The following is a 19,297-nucleotide window of genomic DNA, read 5'->3' as shown; positions in this document are numbered from 1 at the left end:
CACCCACTCCAGGAAACCCCCAACTAAAAGAGAACACTGGCTGTGTTCTTGTTTGACTTTTTTTAGGATGTCAGCTTCAGAAGGTGACCAATATCTCATGCATATTTTCACAATTCTTAACACACTATGAATTCCTTAGTCATTTATTTAAGGGTTGCTATCATCTGGTTCCATCCTACCTTTCCATTCATATTTCAAATTATTCCCTGTCATGCAAACTATATTCCAGCAAACTGGATTAGTCATAATTCTCTGATCTTTTTCTCCCCCTTCCTGTCTTCATGAATTGATGCAGGCCATCACAAATTCTTGGACCACACACTTCCTCTTCATCTCTATGTGTTGAAGTCCTCTTTCTTTAAGGTTTAGCTTAGTTGCCACCTCATTCATTCAGCTTGCCCTGATTCCATCCCCAACTCCTACAGGAAACTTATTCAGTTTTTTCCTGAAAAATCACTTATATTTTCCTAGAGTATTTTATCTAGAATTAAACCTTCTTTTTGCCCCTATTGAAGTCTACTTTTGTACTATATTTATTTGTACCAATGTTATGTCCCCTTATTTAGATGATAAACTATCAGAGTGTAGGTTCTATTCTGTTTTTTTTCAACCTTTATCTCTAGTGCCTTGCAAAAACTACTTGTAAATAATAGGTGTTAATAAATGTTGAGTTAAGTTGAATTATTAACCAATGGGAGTAAAGATTACAATATTTCAAAGTTCAGAATAAATAATGATTAGCACTATGATCATGGATAATTCATATGTCTAAATTCAGAATTCTTATGTGATCCAGGTCTCAAATTTGAAATATTTGCATGAGATTCCTCTCATTGGTAGGATGATGACTCAATGCTGAACACCTGTGAAAGGTGCTTAGGTGGTGTGAAAGCTTAGGAGACACATCTTTCTTCTGGCTATGAGAGGACACATGTAGTTCTAAATTCTTCAGAGTAGGACCCAAAGAGAGAGAGAATATACTTTAGAAGGCAGATGTGTAGGAAAAAGTCAGACTCTCAATATTCTCTGACTTCCAGTTTTCTTCCCTACACACTAAGGAATTTCCCTTCAGGTAAGATTGAGACCTCTGTCTTGATTAAACTAAGATATTTCACTCCCATTAAAGAAGCTCATTCATCCTATCTGCATTATCTGGTATATTCTAATCTACATAATGTTTTTTATTTCTATTTTTTAATTTACTTGAATAAGTGACTTTACTCACTATTCCCTATTTGTGATGGTCTTATGTATATCTTACATATGATGGGGAAGGGATCAAGCTTTTAAACATGAAATTTGAATACCCCCTTCCTCTTTAAGAGATAGAAAAAAGGAAATGGCTTGAATCTAAGATAATAATTCCCCTAGATTAGCAATATCTTGAGGTGGAGAGAAGTACAGATATAATTCTAATTTTGTGCCTATATGCTAAGAAAAGAAGAGTAGTCAGTCTTGTGTCTCCTTCTTTTGCTCCCCTCTAGGCAAGAAAGCAAAGTCTCTCTTGGAAGGGAAGGAAGGAGGCAAAATTTCAGAAATACCCCTTAATGGCTTCCCTTATCAGCCACATTTATACAAACCATGTGAATATTCACAAAACTTAAAGAACAATATATATGAACCTTAAAACAATAAAATAAAATACACAGGGTTACAAAAGAATCCAAAAATGGCAGTGATTTAATTTTCTAAAATTCTACTTGTGGCAATAGATTTTTCTGTTCCTTTAAAAATAAAATTACTTATGGAATGGGCAACATTAAATTCATTCACAATTAAATGCTGGTTATTTAATTCACTTTCTCCTTTATAAGAACTTAAAATAGCATTTTGTGTAGGACTGATGCTATTTGATCTGTTTTCTTCGGGGGTCTTATGATTTCATGGAAACCTATAACCACGAGTATATTTCTTAGCTTCTCAGCTAAGTTGGACAACTAAGAATAGGTTGCAAAAAAAGTATCAACTTCCATTGATAGAGTTTTCTTATATCATTGAAATAAATCCCTAGCCTCTTTCCTAACTGTGATTTCATTAAGAAAGAGAACTCCATGTGTGGAAACTTTTTTCCTCATTCAACTATAATTTTTAGTCCTAGAGAATTGTCAAAGGCACTTAGAGACTGAGTGACTTTATCCAGGGTCACACAAGTATGTTTCAGAAGTGGGTCTTGAAACTGGGTTTTCCTGATTTAATAGTAAACTATTATTCACTATTTGGGGCTGTGTCTCTGATCTAGCCTACAAACCTGTTAATCCAGTTGAATCTTTCCATTAAAGCAAGTATGGATTTTTTTTGCCTCCCTGATAATATCCTAAGATGTGAAACTCATTGAGATGGATTCACAGAATCCATCCTATACATAAGCTATCTGGAACCATGCTGTTCTTCAATATTCCCAGTAGTTATCTATGCTAAGACTTTTAAAAGTTCTGTTCTTTGTCTTGATTACTTTCTTTATTCAGTCAGCAAAGTTGCCTTAAATGGTAAAAAAAAAAATGGGGAATCCTACCCTGTGCCCACATTTAAAATCAAGACTGAAGTGTGTGGTTGGATAAAACTTAACCACATATGCCAGCCATTGTACATTCCAGAAGTTGTTTTTTGGTGGGGTTTTTTGTTTTGTTTTTGGCCAAGTATCCTTGTGAGAAACATATCCAACCTGCCTAAGAGAAGATTTGTGGTAGAAAATAGATCCATACATAAGCTGCTCATACTGTAAGTACCAAAAATTTTTAAGTGTAAACCCTAAGGGTATATGGAAATTTGATGTCTTTTTGATTAAAAAGATCAACATTTCCATTTTAACTTGAAGTTTGGGGAAACATTATGCTATTTCTACATCTAAGATTTTTTTTTTTCCATAAGTGAATTTAGCATAAGGATCTTTTTTAAAAAATATGTCTGGCAATAAATATGATTACCTCCTGCAACCAAGTCTGTTCATTGCAGTCCCAAATTCAGGTTTTAAGTCAATATTTGAATAAACAAATGACTTATGAGGAAATAGGCCAAGACCTATTAAAATATTTATGTAGGTGTCTCTGAAATACTTGCATGAAAATCTCTAAAGGGAAAAACTCTGAGAACTAGAGATTCAAAGCCTGAGTAACTTCATTGGATCATTGGCTAAGTATTAAAAATCTCATTTCAAACTTTAGTTACTCCTGGGAGTCTCTGAAATAGGACTACCTGATTTATGAATCAATTTTTTTCAAATATGCCAATGTGCAGTCTCCACTTTTGACATAATGGCACATCGGAGAGAGAGAACCTCTATACTGTATCTTTAAACCTTGAATCTGGGAGGAGCATAGACTTAGAGTAAAAAGGGATATTAGAGATCATATATAGTCTTTATTTTACAGATGATGGACATGAGTAATTTGGTCTAGGTCCAAAAGGTGGTAAGTGAAAGAGCCAGGATTTGAATTTAGGTTCAGTGATTCCAAATTTAATGCCAGTAAAGAGAATTAACTTCATAAGGAAAAACAGTCCTTGCTCTCAAGGAACTCATATTCTTTTCCCCCAAAAAATCATTTTTATTTATATCTTTGTTTTGTATCACCTATATTTCCCCTCTATGCCCTGAGAATCATCTTTTATAAAAACAAAAAAGAATTTAAAGGAATAAAGAAAATCAGTAAAAACCAATCAATAGGGGTGGCTAGGTGGTGCAGTGGATAAAGCACCGGCCCTGGAATCAGGAGTACCTGGGTTCAAATCCGGTCTCAGACACTTAATAATTACCTAGCTGTGTGGCCTTGGGCAAGCCACTTAACCCCATTGCCTAGCAAAAACCAAAACAAAACAAACAAACAAAAAAAAACAATCAATAAGCAGGGGCAACTAGGTGATGCAGTGGATAGAGCACGGACCCTAGAGTCAGGAGGACCTGAGTTCAAACCCATCTCAGGGGCAAGTCACTTAACCCCATTGTCTTGCAAAAATAAAATAAAAAACTAATAAGAAAATAGGGAAAAAATCTAATGTCATATGAAATATTCTACATCTGTGAACCATGGCCTTGGCAAAAGAGTCAAGAGAGGCAATTTCTTATGTTTCTTCTTTTGGACCAAGCTTGCTTTTTATACTTTCATTATATTCACTTTCATTTTATGGTTTTTGTTCTTTCCCTTTGCATTGCTATGGTCATTTTGCATATTATTATCCTGGCTCAGTGTCCTTCACTTTGCATGAATTTGACCAAGTCTTTCCATATTTCTCCAAATTAATCATGTTCATTGTTTCTTAAAATATAGTAACAATCCATTATTTTTATGTACCACATTTAATCATTTCTTAGTCCACAGGCATTTCCTTTGTTTCTAATTATTTGCTACTGTTAAAAGTACTGCTCTTTTCTGTTGTAAATAGAACCTTTTTTTGGTTATTGACATCCTTAGAATAGGTTTCTACCAAGGAATTCTCTGGATCAAAAAGCATAGATATTTTAGTCACTATATTTGAATGATCACAAATTGCTTTTCAGAATCATTAGACCATTGCTTTAATAGGTCTAGCTGTGTGACCTTGGGCAAGTCACTTAATCTTATTGCCTTGCAAAAATTAAAAAAAAAATAATAGAAGGTAATCTCAGAGGGGAAGGCCTCAGGGTCATAAAAGCCTCCCTGTAAGAATTGAGTTTCAAAAGAAGCCAGGGATACTAAAAAGAAAAAAAAATGGAGCTAAGGAGGAAGAGAACTCCATTGGTGTGGGAAAATAGCTGGTAAAAGACATGGAAGTACAGTATCTTGTCTGAGGAACGAGTTGGCCAGCATGGCTGGAGGGAAGTAAAAAAGTTAGGAAAATGTCAGGTTATGAAGAATCAAGCAAAGCACTTTTTTTTAATCATGGAGGGAATATGAAACAAGTAGAATATATTGAGCAAAGGGGGAAAGAGGTGATATGATCAAACATATCTTTAAAAAAATTTAGGCCATTGAGAGGAGTGGAGAGACTTGAAGCAAGGAAATCAGCAGGCCAAGTGAAAGATGATAAGGGGATGAACTACTATGGTAGCTATGTAAGTAAAAAGAAGGAGACTTATTTGAGAGATACTTTTTGAAAAAGAAATTATAAGATTAAAAAACTGACTGGATAAGCAAGAGTATGGAAATAAGAATGACACTGAGGCTATGAAGCTGTATTCTAGAAATATAGTAGTGTCCCAAATAATATAGGGAAATTGGGAAAGAGAGATAGGTTGGAGGGTTAAATGTTGGATAATGAATTCTGCTTTGGACCTATTAAGCTATGAGATATATTCAGAATATTATATTTGAAATGTACAGTAGGCAGTTGGTGATATAAGGATGGTTATATAGAATTAGTGATAAAATTGGTGATACAAATACTCATAAGAGAGATTAGGACTAGATATGTAGATCTGAGAATCATTTGGATAAAGATTTTAATTTAATATGATTGGTAGATAAAGCTCCAGTCCTGGAGTCAGGAGGACCTGAGTTCAAATTTGGCCTCAGAAACTTACAAGCCACGTGACTGTGGCAGGTAACTTACTTAGCCCCTTTGCCTCAGTTCCTCATCTGAAAAATGAATTGGAAAAGGAAAAGATAAAAAGTTCTATTTCTTTGCCATGAAAATCTAAATGAAGTCATAGGGAATCAGATATAACTAAAACAACTCAACAACAACAAAAATGATTAATGAGATTAGTAATTGGGAGAATATATAGAGAAAAAAAGAAGATGACTTAGGACAAAGCCTTGGGAGATGCCCACAGTTGACAAGTGATACATGGAAGAAGAACTAGCAAAGAAGACTGAGGAATAGTCCCAGTTAAGAAGGAGAACAGTCACAAGACCAAGAGAGAAAAGAGTATGCAAAGAGAGCTGAGTCATGAAAATTCAGAGGAGAGATGATCAATAGTACTAATTGCTAAAGAAAAGTAAAAAACAACAAGGTTAAGAAAAGGTCATCAGATTTGGAAATTAAAGTATCATTGATAACTTTGAGAGTCGTGCATTAGGACATGCTGTGAACAACCCAAAGTGTCTCTGTCTGTCTGTCTGTCTGTCTCTTAGTTTCTTCTTCTGCTACATGAGAGGGCTTGGATTGGATAACTTATAAAGACCAACTCTAAATCTAATATCTAAACCTGTCTTGTTGGTCTTATTTATATTTCTAGCCTAGGCTATCTACTGAAAGAATGAGTTCTATTACCAACCTACATGAATTCAGCTCATAATTCCAGAGCTTTTCAGTGGGAAAGGAATAAGCTTGATGTTTTATTTCCAATACCAGTACCCCTCCTAATACCCTTTGGGATAATGCATTAGCACACTGAATCAATATCTGCAAGGAATGAGTAGTACACCCTAAATAATAAATCTGCATTTTGAACTATAGAAGTCACAGCTAAGAACCAATAATTTAATAAGCATAGTTTAGAATATTTTCTTGCAAAACTCATTACTAAGCATTTGTTCATAACTGTCATATTTCTGTTCTATCACAATGTCTTACAAGATTATTGTACAGTTTATCTCCAAAGGCTTAGCATCTGACAGTCTCAAAGGGGTGTCAGGAGGATCTGCAAGCTTGGAAAATTTACTATGTAGTGAACGATCTTCCATATCTTTAATATTCAATATTAACACTGTTGGGTATTCCCTCCAACATTGCAGCATGCACCCCATCCATGCATGACTATCTGGTCTGATTCTTAACACATCTTTCCATCAGTTCATCATCAGGAGACCACCTATCTAGATGGGGGGGCCTTCCTCACTTTTTCTTGATATTGTAAGGATATCAGAGGAATACAGAAGCTAGCCAACAGTTATCTTTCATCCCTACCATTGGACCAGATCTCACCATTTTCATTTTTACATTTCTCTGATAACATCCTTTTACTCCTTTTTCCATTGCAGGGAGCTAAAGTTCTGTAGCCTACTCATAACTATCATGCACCTCCCCATTGTTCTGAGGGTGATTTTCCATTTCAACTACATATAGACTATAGTTGTTCTGTAATCTACAGTCTTACAACAATAGAATGTCATTGGATCTTAGAACTTGGAGAAAAAAGAACCTTAAAGGTCAGTCATAAAAAAATATTGATTAAGACCTTTTCAAGCACTGATTACTGAGCTTTTTTACATGATCCCCATTTAGTGTAGTGTCCATATGTTCTTACTTTCTGGGTGAGGCAGAATTGGGATGCTGGACAGAATATGACTTTGAAGCAAAGAAGACCTGAGTTCAAGTCTTGACTCTGATACAAACTTTGGGCAAGTTGATTAATCACTCGATGCTCTAAACAGTTCTCTAAAACTATAAATTGGAGAGAAGGTACTAATCATGTTTGGCAGAAGAAGTCCCTCAGTGATAGTTCACTATGCCAACTAAATCACAGATCTAGTCTATATCTTTATCTAAACATGAAGGATAGGACTATGAATTGTTGCTGCATATGCTGTGCATAGGGCCTGTTAAACAGAGTCAACTATACTTCATGGTGGGATAGACTTTGGGGGATTGTGAAGAGTTTACAATAGAAACTGCCTATGAAAGAACAAGTCTGTTAATGTGGAAGCATAATTATGAGTCATTGTCTTCAGGAACATGAAGGAGGCTTGTCCCTTATCCATATATAGCCAGTGGAAACACTCCATCAAACGGTCAATGATTACCTCAAGGGAAATGCTTAAGTTAACTACAGGTCAACTATGGAAAGATATCCAGAACAGGAACACAGCTGGGTTTCTAGGTTTGACAGTATTGGATAGTAAGCCTAATTAATCTCCTGACTGTCTGAAGAGGAGTAGCACTCTGCTCTCATCTTTGCTGCCTGAGGAACAGTGTAACATTAGGCTCTCACCCCAGCAGCTTGAAGAACAATATCAGTAGGCTCTCACCTCTGCTGCCTGAGGAGCAGTGGAACTCTACAACTCTGCTGAAGCATTAGGTTCAACTCTCAAGTCATCTGGAATAACAATACAGCTAACGGCTCTTGCAGGCAACAGTACACAGACTGCAGATGGCTGATTGAATTAATATTTGCCAATTAGTACTTTTTGAACATCTGCAGTATTTTCATAGGAGACCACCAAAGTTCAGAACAAAAAAGTTTTCTGTGTGGTAGCCAAGTCACAACCAACATGGATTATTACTAACTCCCACCTATGCGTTTTTAATAAGACATTTCAAGGGTGGGCATGAAGTTTTTCTTCTGAATAACATTCCCATTTAGAAAGTTCTCTCTTGGCTCAAGCAGAGGAAGCTTCTTTCTGCCCGAGAGACAGCATTTAATGTGTAAAAATAATGAGACGCTCCATAAAGTAGTATGACCAGCACAGCAGGGTACCCAAGTGCAAGCAAAACCTGCAAACTTTCCAAGAGACACATATGAGGGATTTTAAGGCCTCCCTCCCTGTGGGGCCTGCAGCCAAAGGAGTCTATGAATGGATATACACAGAGCAGGCTTTTCCATGGAAGACTAAAGGTAAAGGACCACACCCTTCCCTATGAATTGAAGTACAAAACTGAACCAATTCCACTTACCTATTGCCTTGCTGGGTTCCAAGCAGTTTTCATATACACTGCTGCATTTGGGGTTCCGGGGCTGTGAGAAAAACAAAGCTGTCACAAAATTTAATCCTCTACAAAAAAAAGCTTCAAAAAGCAAAGATAATGCCTTAGAAATAAACAATGGATCCCTCTTGCCTGACTCATTTGTCTAAGGTGGGAGAAGAAATCCTGGATTCCTAAACTAGGAGCTTTGACCACAGGACGTTGGTCTAGGGCTGGCCAGTAGGTCAGAAGCTATAGGGAAGGTTATGCTGGTTAAAAAGGGCCTCTGTGAATTTATAATCTACTTAGAAGGCCATGTTCCAAGATTTTCCAGAAGTCTATCCAGATCCTAGATAGAGACTTTGGTTTTTAGGACACCTGAGCAAATAATGGACAGAGGGCAACTGTCTTTCACCTGGAGATCCCTATTACCAGATTTATCTGAAAAGGTCTGGAGTCAGTTTTTTCTAAAAATAGGGGCATGGATTAAATAATCTCTTAGTCTCTTCTAATCTCATAATTTTATAAGAAATAATTTCTCATGCCATATACAACTTGGGGGAAATGGAGAATGGGGAAATATATAGATATGGAGGAAAATAGAAGTAAATGAAAGTTCCATTACTCATAAATTATTCATAGAATCATGGAATTATAAGTGGAAGGGAAATTTAAGTTCATCTTTAAAAACTCTCTTTTTTGCAGTTAAAATAAATTGAAGCCCAAAGAAATTAAGTGACTTGCCAAGGATCCAAATTATTAAGTGACAGAGCTCTGATCTGAACCCAGGTCCTCTGCCTCTTTCAAAAAATTTAAATAAATAAAGGAAAGAGAGATATTTCAGTTGCCATTATACCTATGATTTAGAGTTAGTTTTGACAATTGTTTGCTCTGTGACCTTTAATCAAACATGCAATCTCAAGGCAGCTAAGTGACACAGTATAGAGAGTACCAGACCTAGAGTCAGAAAGATCTGAAGTCAAATTCAGCCTCAGACCCTTACTAGTTATGTCACCCTTGTGGGCAAGTTAGTTAACCCTATTTTCCTTAGTTTTCTCATTTGTAAAGTGAGCTAAAGAGGGAAATAACAAACCACTGCAGTATCTTTGCCAAAAAAGATCCCAAATGGGGTTATGTCTGACTGAGGCAAGCAAACAACAACAACCTCTGGGCATCAATTTTCCTATTTATAACATAGAGGGAAAGAATACCTTTTTATTATGCAAAGTAGGGACTGAACTATTGTAATTAATCTCTTAGGTCCCTTCCATCTCTAAATCTATGGTCCTGTGGCTTTCGAAACTGGAAAATGAAATAGGCTAGACACAATAACAAAATACTGCTACTAGTTCTAGCATAAAGAAAGACTTCCTTACTGAACAGCATAGTTTTTCACATTGTATTGGGCAGTAAGTTCTTTGCTCTGTGGTCTGAACTTTCATTCGGGCATCTAAAACACCACCAGCAGGTGGTTGCTTCCCTGGAATTTCATTGTAATACTCATGTTCTTCTTTTTCCTCTGAATTGTCATCAGTATTCACCTCCTCCCTGAAAAGAGGGAAAACAACCAACAGTCTAGGTTAGGAATTAAAATACCAGTAAACATGCAGAAGGAATCAATACTGTCAGAGAAATTCAAGTAAGTCTTGATTAGGTCAAACAACAAATTCATGCTACCTATTTCCACTGAGTTGGAAGCAATGATCATATTTTATATAATTATAGCTTTAAATAATACAAATCTGAGCACATAAGACCTACTTCAGGGGTTCATTATTCTTACTAATAAGTTTCTACCTGTATAAACAGATTTTGCTTTAAGTTAGTACCTGCAATGTGCTTTGTACAAGAATGAAATAAATGTTTTTGAACAAATGAATGAATCTAAAAATCTATTGCTTTACCAATACTGTGCCAAATATTTGAATGGAAAAATTCAGATGTTTGAATTCTTTAGATTTCACTGAGTTTTTGAAATGGTGCTAGCCAACAAATGGTGCAACAAATGATGTTTCATGCTTTCTTCTGTTAATTATTAAAAATTAAAACTCTAAAATGAGGGCATTTTATATAGGAAACATAAGAATATAAAGGTTTTCTGAGCTGCTCCGAGGCATTTACTCTTTTTTTTTTTGGCATTTAGTCTTCCAGAAGAATGCTGTCAGTGTCTTTCTAAAATGCTTTGCCCAAAGATCCAAAGAAGAAAGCTTAGTTCAGTTCATTAAATCAAAATAAGCAAAATGTGGGAGCTATGGCTAGTTATCTTGTTGGCATAAATCTGGATGAAGTATATAGGGCTTATAAAGAAATATTAAAACCATATGTAACATGTGGGTAGGATTCATATAAACATGCAAATTGAAGAAGAGTACAAAAACAAATGCATTTTTCTTCCAAGTGGGAGTGAGCAAAATTTTTGTGTTTTTTAAAAAGAAAAACAATAAATCTAATCTCCTTTGGACTTAAGTGATGTCACTGACAGGCCATATCACTTGAACTCATTACACTCCAACAGAATGATGGCATTGACTAACATGCATCTACCCTCCTAGAACAAACTAAAAAAACCAAAGAGTTCTTACACTCCCTTGCTGTTCCTTTCTAAACCCATGCCAGGGTTTATTTGAACAATAATGAAAGTGACAGATTACAGGGAAAACCCTACATATAAAAGGCCCTGAGAATTTACTTTCTTAGGCTTAGATGATGAGATACACAGACTCATGTCCCATTCCACATATGGTAGCATCTGACAAAACAGAAAGATTTTTTCCATTCCAAATTGCTGAGCCATGGATAGGATGACTAGATCTTTCCATCACAACCTGTTCAACTGGGAGACATAGTTTAGAAGAGACTGACTTTTTTTATCTTACAGAATGCAAAACTAATGTGGATGAAGTCTCTCAGAAATCTGAACATCACTATGCAGATATAAGGCATACAAATCATATTATAATTCATGTTGATAAAGCTTTGATTTGTTAAACACTTTATGTAAATTATTTCATTTGATCTTCATGATTATCATCAGGGTCCAACAAGAAGTTCCTAATGCTATATTCCTATTCCTTGCTTTATTATTCTTAAATTTTTAACTGCTATATAAAAAAGCATAGGGAATGAAAAAGAGAAAATGGGAGAATTTGCTGATTCTTTAAAATTAAACAATTAAAATGTAGCATATGGATTAAATTCAAGTCTACCACTTTCAAGTCATGAAATTTAAAAATAATATCAAGATGGGAATAGACAGAAGAAGATTTAGAAATATCACTTTGTGCCTGAACCAATACCTTCATATATAGGGGGAGGGGGAAGGAAGCATTGCTTGTGAGCTATCTGCATAAACTACATTTTATCTGAAAGAAAAACAGAATGTAATAAGTCAAACAATTAAAGAACACTTGGGTTACCTTTCACTGGGAATATTCAAAGAAGAAGGATTTTTCAAATACTCTTTAAATCGGAGTTCAAAAGCCTGCCCTATGGTATTTATGACATCTTGAGCCATTCCACTGGGACATTCCAATATGTGGCAAGCTATAAGAGGGAATGAAAAAAGAATACATTACAATCGTCTAAAAGAGAGGAAACATTAATTCAATGTATTATCAGAAGAAATCTCTACGCCCATAAGAGTTTCTCTTTTGGGGGGGGGGTGTTCCAATCAGCTCCTTTCATCTCTGAAATGAATACCACATATCTTACTTCATACTGAATCATCACACTCCATAAAAGCATATTTACTTTCATTCTTCAGGAATACATGATTTTGCCAATGTGGGGATTCTTTCTACTGTTGTTTGCTACCTGTGCATTCTCAGATAAGTCATTGAACCTCTCTGGGTCTCATTTCCCACATCTATAAAATGACGGGGTTCAACCAGATGACACTGAGTTCCCTTTGAGCTCCAGCTCTTTGGTCGAATAATACTGTGAATGGTATAATTTACTCTTCACAGCTTAACCCATAATTTTTTGTATTGAATTGCTGTGTCCAAAAAACCTAACATCACCTAATGATTAAGGTTCTTGTGAGTACCCTCTCCAGATTTTGCTAGACTGGTTCTTTGAGGACAGATATATAGCCTATTACTAGAGTCATCCCCAAAGCCTTGGAGCTTGATAGAATTTGGGAGAGCTTGCATACCATTGGCATAGTCTTTGAGAACACAAGGACACCTTTACACCATCACCAGTCACTGAAGACTCTAGTGGACACAGATTATGGGCCAGATGTACTCAGGTGTTAGCACATCTGGTGCATGCTGTATTCCTGTTTTTGAGAAGTAAAAAAATGATTTTTTTTTAAAATTCCTGAAGCACTTTCCATCTAAATATTTGAAGGCATTTTTATGGATTTTACTCTTGGGTCTAGTTTTCTTATGTCTCTTTTCCAGCAGAAGAAACTGGTATGGAATGAACATGTGATTTGCATAAATCAATGTAAGTCTCTCCATTTCTAGTATTCATTGATATAAATTTATAGTCAGACTTCAATTTAGTAACAATTGTTTGTTCTAGGACCTTTCAAAAATTCATTTAATAAATTTGAAAAAGAAATTACAGATACTGTACTAGCCCTTCACAAGCAAAAGAAAATAAAGATATAGATTACTACTAAATACAGATTTCCAATATGATTTGAGATTTTTTTAAAATCAAGCAAATTATTGCATTGTATAAATAAGAGTACATTACCTTGTAACTGAGTTAATCTTCCCTCCATATTTACTACTAATTTTTATTAAATAAGGTACTTTGTTGAGTTTGGTGTTTTGCAAATGAAGCATTTTATTAAAGATAGCAGAGAAAAGGCAGCAACTCCTCTGACTCTGCCCAAACCCTCTCTGAATACCATTAAATAATGCATAAAATATTTCCTTAAGCAGCAGAACTCATAAAAGGACAAGGTGAAATAATTTTCCAACCAAGACAACTCAGAAAGTCAGTAGGAAGGGTCTTTTGCACCTGGGTGAGAGTGGAGCACAGTCCAAAACAGTCCATGCCAGCACAGCCCCAGCCCCAGCAAGCCAGCCTTGGGAACCATTGAATTAGCAGCAGCAACACAGCAGCTGCTTCTATAGCTCTTAGACCACAGATAGGGGGGGGGGTGTCAAACAACTGGTCAGAAGGAGATTACAGGGGTCTCTAACCTAGCACTGAGGTAGGACTCTGCTACTTTGCCCATATTCAGCTCTGGGCCACAGTCCTGGGTGGCACTTCTTGGGTCAGAAGGAGGACTAGGACAACAGAGCCTGCAGTCACAGGGGATCAGAGATCCTCCTCATAGTTCCAGGGCAGAAAAGAATCATTTATTTATTTATTTATTTATGGTTTATCATTTATTTATGATTTATCATTTATTTATGATTACTCATAAAACAGAGCACAAGTCAGGAGAGTAGTAAATACACCTCTCCTTAGATCTTACCAACTTGGCAGAAAAAATTTACAGGTCCCTAGAAGTATCTCTAAAAACAAAGAAAAATCCCTGAAGCTTGGAACATTGTACCTTAACCAAAATTTAAAAGTCAATAAATAAGCTGAAAAATGAGCAAACAACAGGAAAAAATTATGACCATAGAAAATTATTATGGTAACAAGGAAGATCAAAGCATACACTCAGAAGAAGATAACTAAATAACAACCTAAACTTCCAAGAAAAATATGAATTGGTCTCAGACCATGGAAGAGCCAAAATGGATCTTGAAAATCAAGTAATAGAAAGGAAGACAAAAAAACTGAGAAGAGAGATGAGAGTGATGTAAGAAATATGGAAACTTAATCAGCAACTTTATATTAGAGATACAAAAATCCTGAAGAAAATGACATTAAAAAATGACTGGACCAAATGGAAAAAAAAGACAAAAATTCACTGAAAAAAAAAAACTTGTTAAAAAAAAGTAGAATTCGCCAAATGGAAAAGGAAATGCAAAAAAATCTCACTGAAGAAAATGATTGCTAAAAAAAGTAGAATTGAGCAAATGGAAGCTAATAACTTTAAGAGAAATCAATTTAAAAAATCAAATAAAATCAAAAGAATAAAAAAAGAAGACATTGTGAAATATTTAATTAGAAAAACAATTGACCTGAAAAATAGATGCAGGAAAGATAATTTAAAAAATTATTGTACTGCTTGAAAGACATGATAAAAAAAAAAGAGCCTAAACATCAGATTTCAAAAAAAATTTCAAGGAAAATTGCCCTGATATTGTAGAATCAGAAGATAAAATAGAAATAGAAAGAATCCACTAATCAACCCCTGAAAGAGATCCCAAAACAAAAACTCTAAGTAATATATGATAGCCAAATTCCAGAGCTCCCAGGTAAAGGAGAAAATACTGCAAACAAAAAAAAAATTCAAGTATTGTCCAATCACAGTCAGAATAACACAAGACTTAACAACTTCTACATTAAAGAATAGAATGCTTGGAATATGAAATTCTGGAGGATAAAGCAGCTAGTATCACAACCAAAAACCACCTACCCAGAAAAACTGAGTATGATATCATGAAAATACTAAGTAGTAAAAAGTATATGCCAGCAAATAGTTAACTCATACTTTTACTTTGTCACTTTCTGCCTATTAAAAGCTATCTTATGATTTTTCTAACATACCTGAAAAATCTTCTTATTTTGTATCGATAACAATTATCTCATGAAATTTGTATCTGGTCAGAAAATTCTGCAATATATTACATATTCTGTACCCATACATTATGACAAAAAGCCTAGTTTGAGTTGTGGACCAGAACTATCTGGCCCACTGAGGTACACAAACAATATTGAGATAACAATGTTGCCCAAAGAATGAACAAACTAACCTTGACCATTTCTGATGTGATTGCCCAAACCACATTTGCTAAATCTACCCTAAGCCCTCCCCAATCCCTCATAGCTTACCCTCCCTTTCTTGGCTCTCCCTTTAAAAGTTCTGTTTATCTTTTCACATGCTGCAAGTTCTTAGAATTTAGACCACTTGGAAAAGCTACACCTTTGCTCGTGTGAATAAACTTTATGTTCCTCATATTTCTGGGGTCACTGTCTTATGAATTCATCACTCTGCTTATCCAAAACTACACTCCATCAAGTATGAATAGATATTCAATGAAATAGAGGGCTTCAAACATTTTTTTAAGGTTTCTTTGCAAGGAAAATGGGGTTAAGTGGCTTGCCTAAGGCCACATAGCTAGGTAATTATTAAGAGTCTGAGACCGGATTTGAACCCAGGTACTCCTGACTCCAGGGCCGATGCTTTATCCACTGCACCATCTAGCCACCCCTAAACATTCTTGATGAAAAGACCAGAGTTTAGGGGCAGCTAGGTGGCACAGTGGATAGAGCACTGGCCCTGGAGTCAGGAGTACCTGAGTTCAAATCTGGCCTCAGACACTTAATAATTACCTAGCTATGTGGCCTTGGGCAAGCCTTAACCCCATTGCCTTGCAAAAAACTTAAAAAAAAACAGACCAGAACTTAAAAGAACATTTGACTTTCAAGAGAAGCACAGAAAGGTAAATAGGAAAGGAAAATCACAAGGGAGTAAATAAGGTTAAACTGTTTACTTTCCTACAAGGAGAGATGATACTTGTAAGTCATAAAAACCTTCTCATTATTAGGGTAATCAGAAGAGTATATATAGATAGAGGCACAGGTATGAATTGAATATGTAGAATAATATGTAAATAAATAAAATTAAGAGGTGAGAGAGGAATATACTAGGAGAAAGGGAATGGGAGAAGTAGAATGGAATACATTATCTCATATAAAAGAGGTAAGAAAAAGCTTTTACAGGAATGGGAGTGAGGAAGGTCAGATTTGACTTAAAGAAGGAATAACAGACATCCTCAATTGAGTATAGAAAACCATCTTACCCTATAGGAAAGGTGGGGAAGGGAGGATGAGAAAGGAGGGCAGATTAGAAGAAGTAATCAGAAACAAAATATTTTTTGAAGAGAGACTGGTAAAAGGAAAGAGAGGTGGGGAAAATAGGATGGAGGAAAATACTGTGAAAAAAATTTTGACAAGTTTCTCCAACAGAAGTCTCATTTCTCAAACATGTAGAGAACTGAGTCAAATTTAAAAATAAGAAGCATTCCCTAATTGACAAATAATCAAAAAATATGAACAGTTTTTAGATGAAATCATCAAAGCTATTTATAGCCATATGAAAAATACTTTCACTATTGATTGGAGAAATGCAAATTAAAACAATTCTGAGGTACTACTTCATGCCTATTAGATTGGCTAATAGAATAGACAAGGAAAATGACAAATGTTGGAGGGGATGTGGGAAAAATGAGACATTAATGCTCTGATGGTGGCCTTGTGAACTGATTTTGTAGAACAATTTGAAACTATGCCCAATGAGTTATAAAACCATGCATAACCTTTGACTTAGCAATGCCATTACTAGGCCTGATACCCAAAGAGGTTTTTAAAAAAAAGAAAAAAAAAGACCTATATGTACAAAAATATTTATAGTAGCTTTTTTATGATGGTAAAGAATTAGACATTGAGGGGGAAATGTCCATTAATTGGGGAATAGTTAAATTGTGGCATGTGATTATGATGGAATGCTATTGTGTTATAAAAAATGATGAGCAGGATAGTCTCAGAAAAACCTAGAAAGACTTACATGAGCTGATTCCCATTGAAATGTACTGTATATAAAGTTTCAGTAATATTAAAACATGTTCAGCTGTAAATGACTTAGCTATTTTCATCAATATGATTCAAGACAATTTTGAAGGGCTTATAATGAAAAATATCCCCCAAGAAAGAATTGATATTTGAATAGAAATTGAAACATTCTTTTTTAACTTTATTTTTCTTGAGGGTTTTTGGATCTGTTTTCTTTCAAAACTTAACTAGAAATATTTTGCATGACTACACATGTATAACCTATATTGAATTGCTTGTTTTCTCAATGAGGGGAGGGAAGGAGGGAAAGAGAAGAGAATTTGGATCTCAAAGTTTTAAAATGACTGTTAAAATTATTTTTACATGTAAAACAAAATGGAGAAAAACAACATATTAAATTTCCCCTTCTCCCAAAAAAGATTTTGAAACGAAACAAAAATTTAAGTATGATATGAATAACTTGGTAAGAATTCCAATTAGTTTAACAAGACAATTCAAGGTTCAGGTAATAGGCCCTTTGAGAGAAAACTAAGCAGTATTAATATATGTTGGTTGTAATTTGAAGAACAGGGAAGGACTTGCTGAAAGAACATCATAAACTGCTAGCTATTCTCAGCGAAAAGCAAAATATGGAATGAACTTAAATTATAGCTAGATAAACCAAAGAAAAAGTGATGAGGAAAAAATGCTATCCAAAGAGTCAAACTGATGAGTTAATCAACTTTGTACCCTATTTCCCAATGGCACTTATCCATAATGAGCTAAATCACTTCCCACTTCCTTGTCCAGGAAAGTTCCAATAGGGAAATAGCTCACTTCTTTGAAGAAAATAAACATCCCTTATTTATTTCATAAATAAACTTTTTGTACCTCTTAACTCTGGGGTCATTGTCTCATGAATTCTTCACTCTGCTCAACCTGAAACTTCAACAAGAAGGTATTGATAATAAAATTAATTCCCCTAATTTGAGGGATGATAGTAAAAAGCATACTAGTTTGGAAGTTGGAAGAAGTGGGTTCTAGTCTCTGGCTCTTAATTACTGTATGACCTTGGGTAAATCAATACTTTGAACAATATTTCTTAGTCAACCACTGGGTTCTAGGCACTATGCTATGTACACTAGACCTTAGTTTCTCATCTATTAAGTGAAAATAGACTAGATGTTTTCTAAGATCCCTGTGATGCAGGGAAATGATATAGAGAATTATGAATGTAGCAGAAACAATCTGTAATCTTAAATGCTGTTAAATCTTATTAAATGGATGGAGGTTCCCTGCTCTTGAGAAGTAAACTGCAATTGATTGTTGATTGTATCCTGTCTCCCTTTGACGTTTTCTTTGTATCTTCTCCCTCATTTTCCCTTTCACTTTAACTTTTGTCTAGACACCTGCATGACAGGAAATGACATGTAGAAATTGGGGATAGAGCACCTTGGGACAGGAAGGATCTGTATGTAGATTGCCATTGGAAGATACCTGGTCCAAGATATAAGACCACTCCCCAAGAGCCACCCTCTCTCCAACCTATCATAGAAGGTTATTTAATAGGAAGCACCACTCCTTTAAGCTCTCTTGATTCTTCCTGCCTCCCATCCAGAAGGATGGGGCTTTCTCATGCTCTTCCTTAATCCATGTGGAGTCTTACCATGTGGCCTAGTTAACTAGTTAAACCAAGCCCATGGCTGCCTGCTCCTCTCTCTCTCTCTCTCTCTCTCTCTCTCTCTCTCTCTCTCTCTCTCTCCACCTGGCCTGGCCTGTCCTCATGGTGCTTACTGTTTTTCTTACTAATTTTGGCCAATGTACTTTCAAATAATATTTTGCAAAATCTTGATCAGTTTTAACATCCCAGAGAGCTGCAAATTCCATCACCTTTTCAGTGGCCTTAAATCTTCTGTCTTCAATCTCTAAATCTTTATAATTGGCAACACTTCTATAGCCTACCTCCATTAATTACTAGTTGCTGGAATATATATCACTAAGGAAATTTGAATAATTTTGAATTGCAATTTGACCAAAGAAGCAAAATGTTAGATGACATGACTCCCATTGTCCCTTCTGGGTCCATGATTTTAAACTTGACTTTGCAGTCTTATAGAAAAGAAGTCAGCTT

At 35.4% G+C, this 19,297-nt stretch overlaps 1 protein-coding gene across 4 annotated transcripts in view; it reads right to left on the bottom strand.

Moving 5' to 3' along the window:
• The window catches only part of SHC4 (SHC adaptor protein 4), a 198,649-nt gene that overhangs the window by 18,642 nt on the left and 160,710 nt on the right, over positions 1-19,297 (bottom strand). For all 4 annotated transcript variants that reach the window (XM_074234728.1, XM_074234731.1, XM_074234729.1 and 1 more), the window contains exons 8-10: positions 11,955-12,081; positions 9,915-10,086; positions 8,530-8,590 (exon numbers count right to left, since the gene is read on the bottom strand). In XM_074234728.1, coding sequence (XP_074090829.1) covers positions 8,530-8,590; positions 9,915-10,086; positions 11,955-12,081 — 360 coding nt within the window. The remainder of the gene's footprint in view (positions 1-8,529; positions 8,591-9,914; positions 10,087-11,954; positions 12,082-19,297) is intronic.

This window comes from Macrotis lagotis, chromosome 4 (assembly GCF_037893015.1).
Source record: "Macrotis lagotis isolate mMagLag1 chromosome 4, bilby.v1.9.chrom.fasta, whole genome shotgun sequence".
Classification (NCBI taxonomy): Eukaryota; Metazoa; Chordata; class Mammalia; order Peramelemorphia; family Peramelidae; genus Macrotis; species Macrotis lagotis.
Note: the sequence above shows the minus strand (reverse complement) of the source record. Positions and strands in the feature narration are given on the sequence as shown.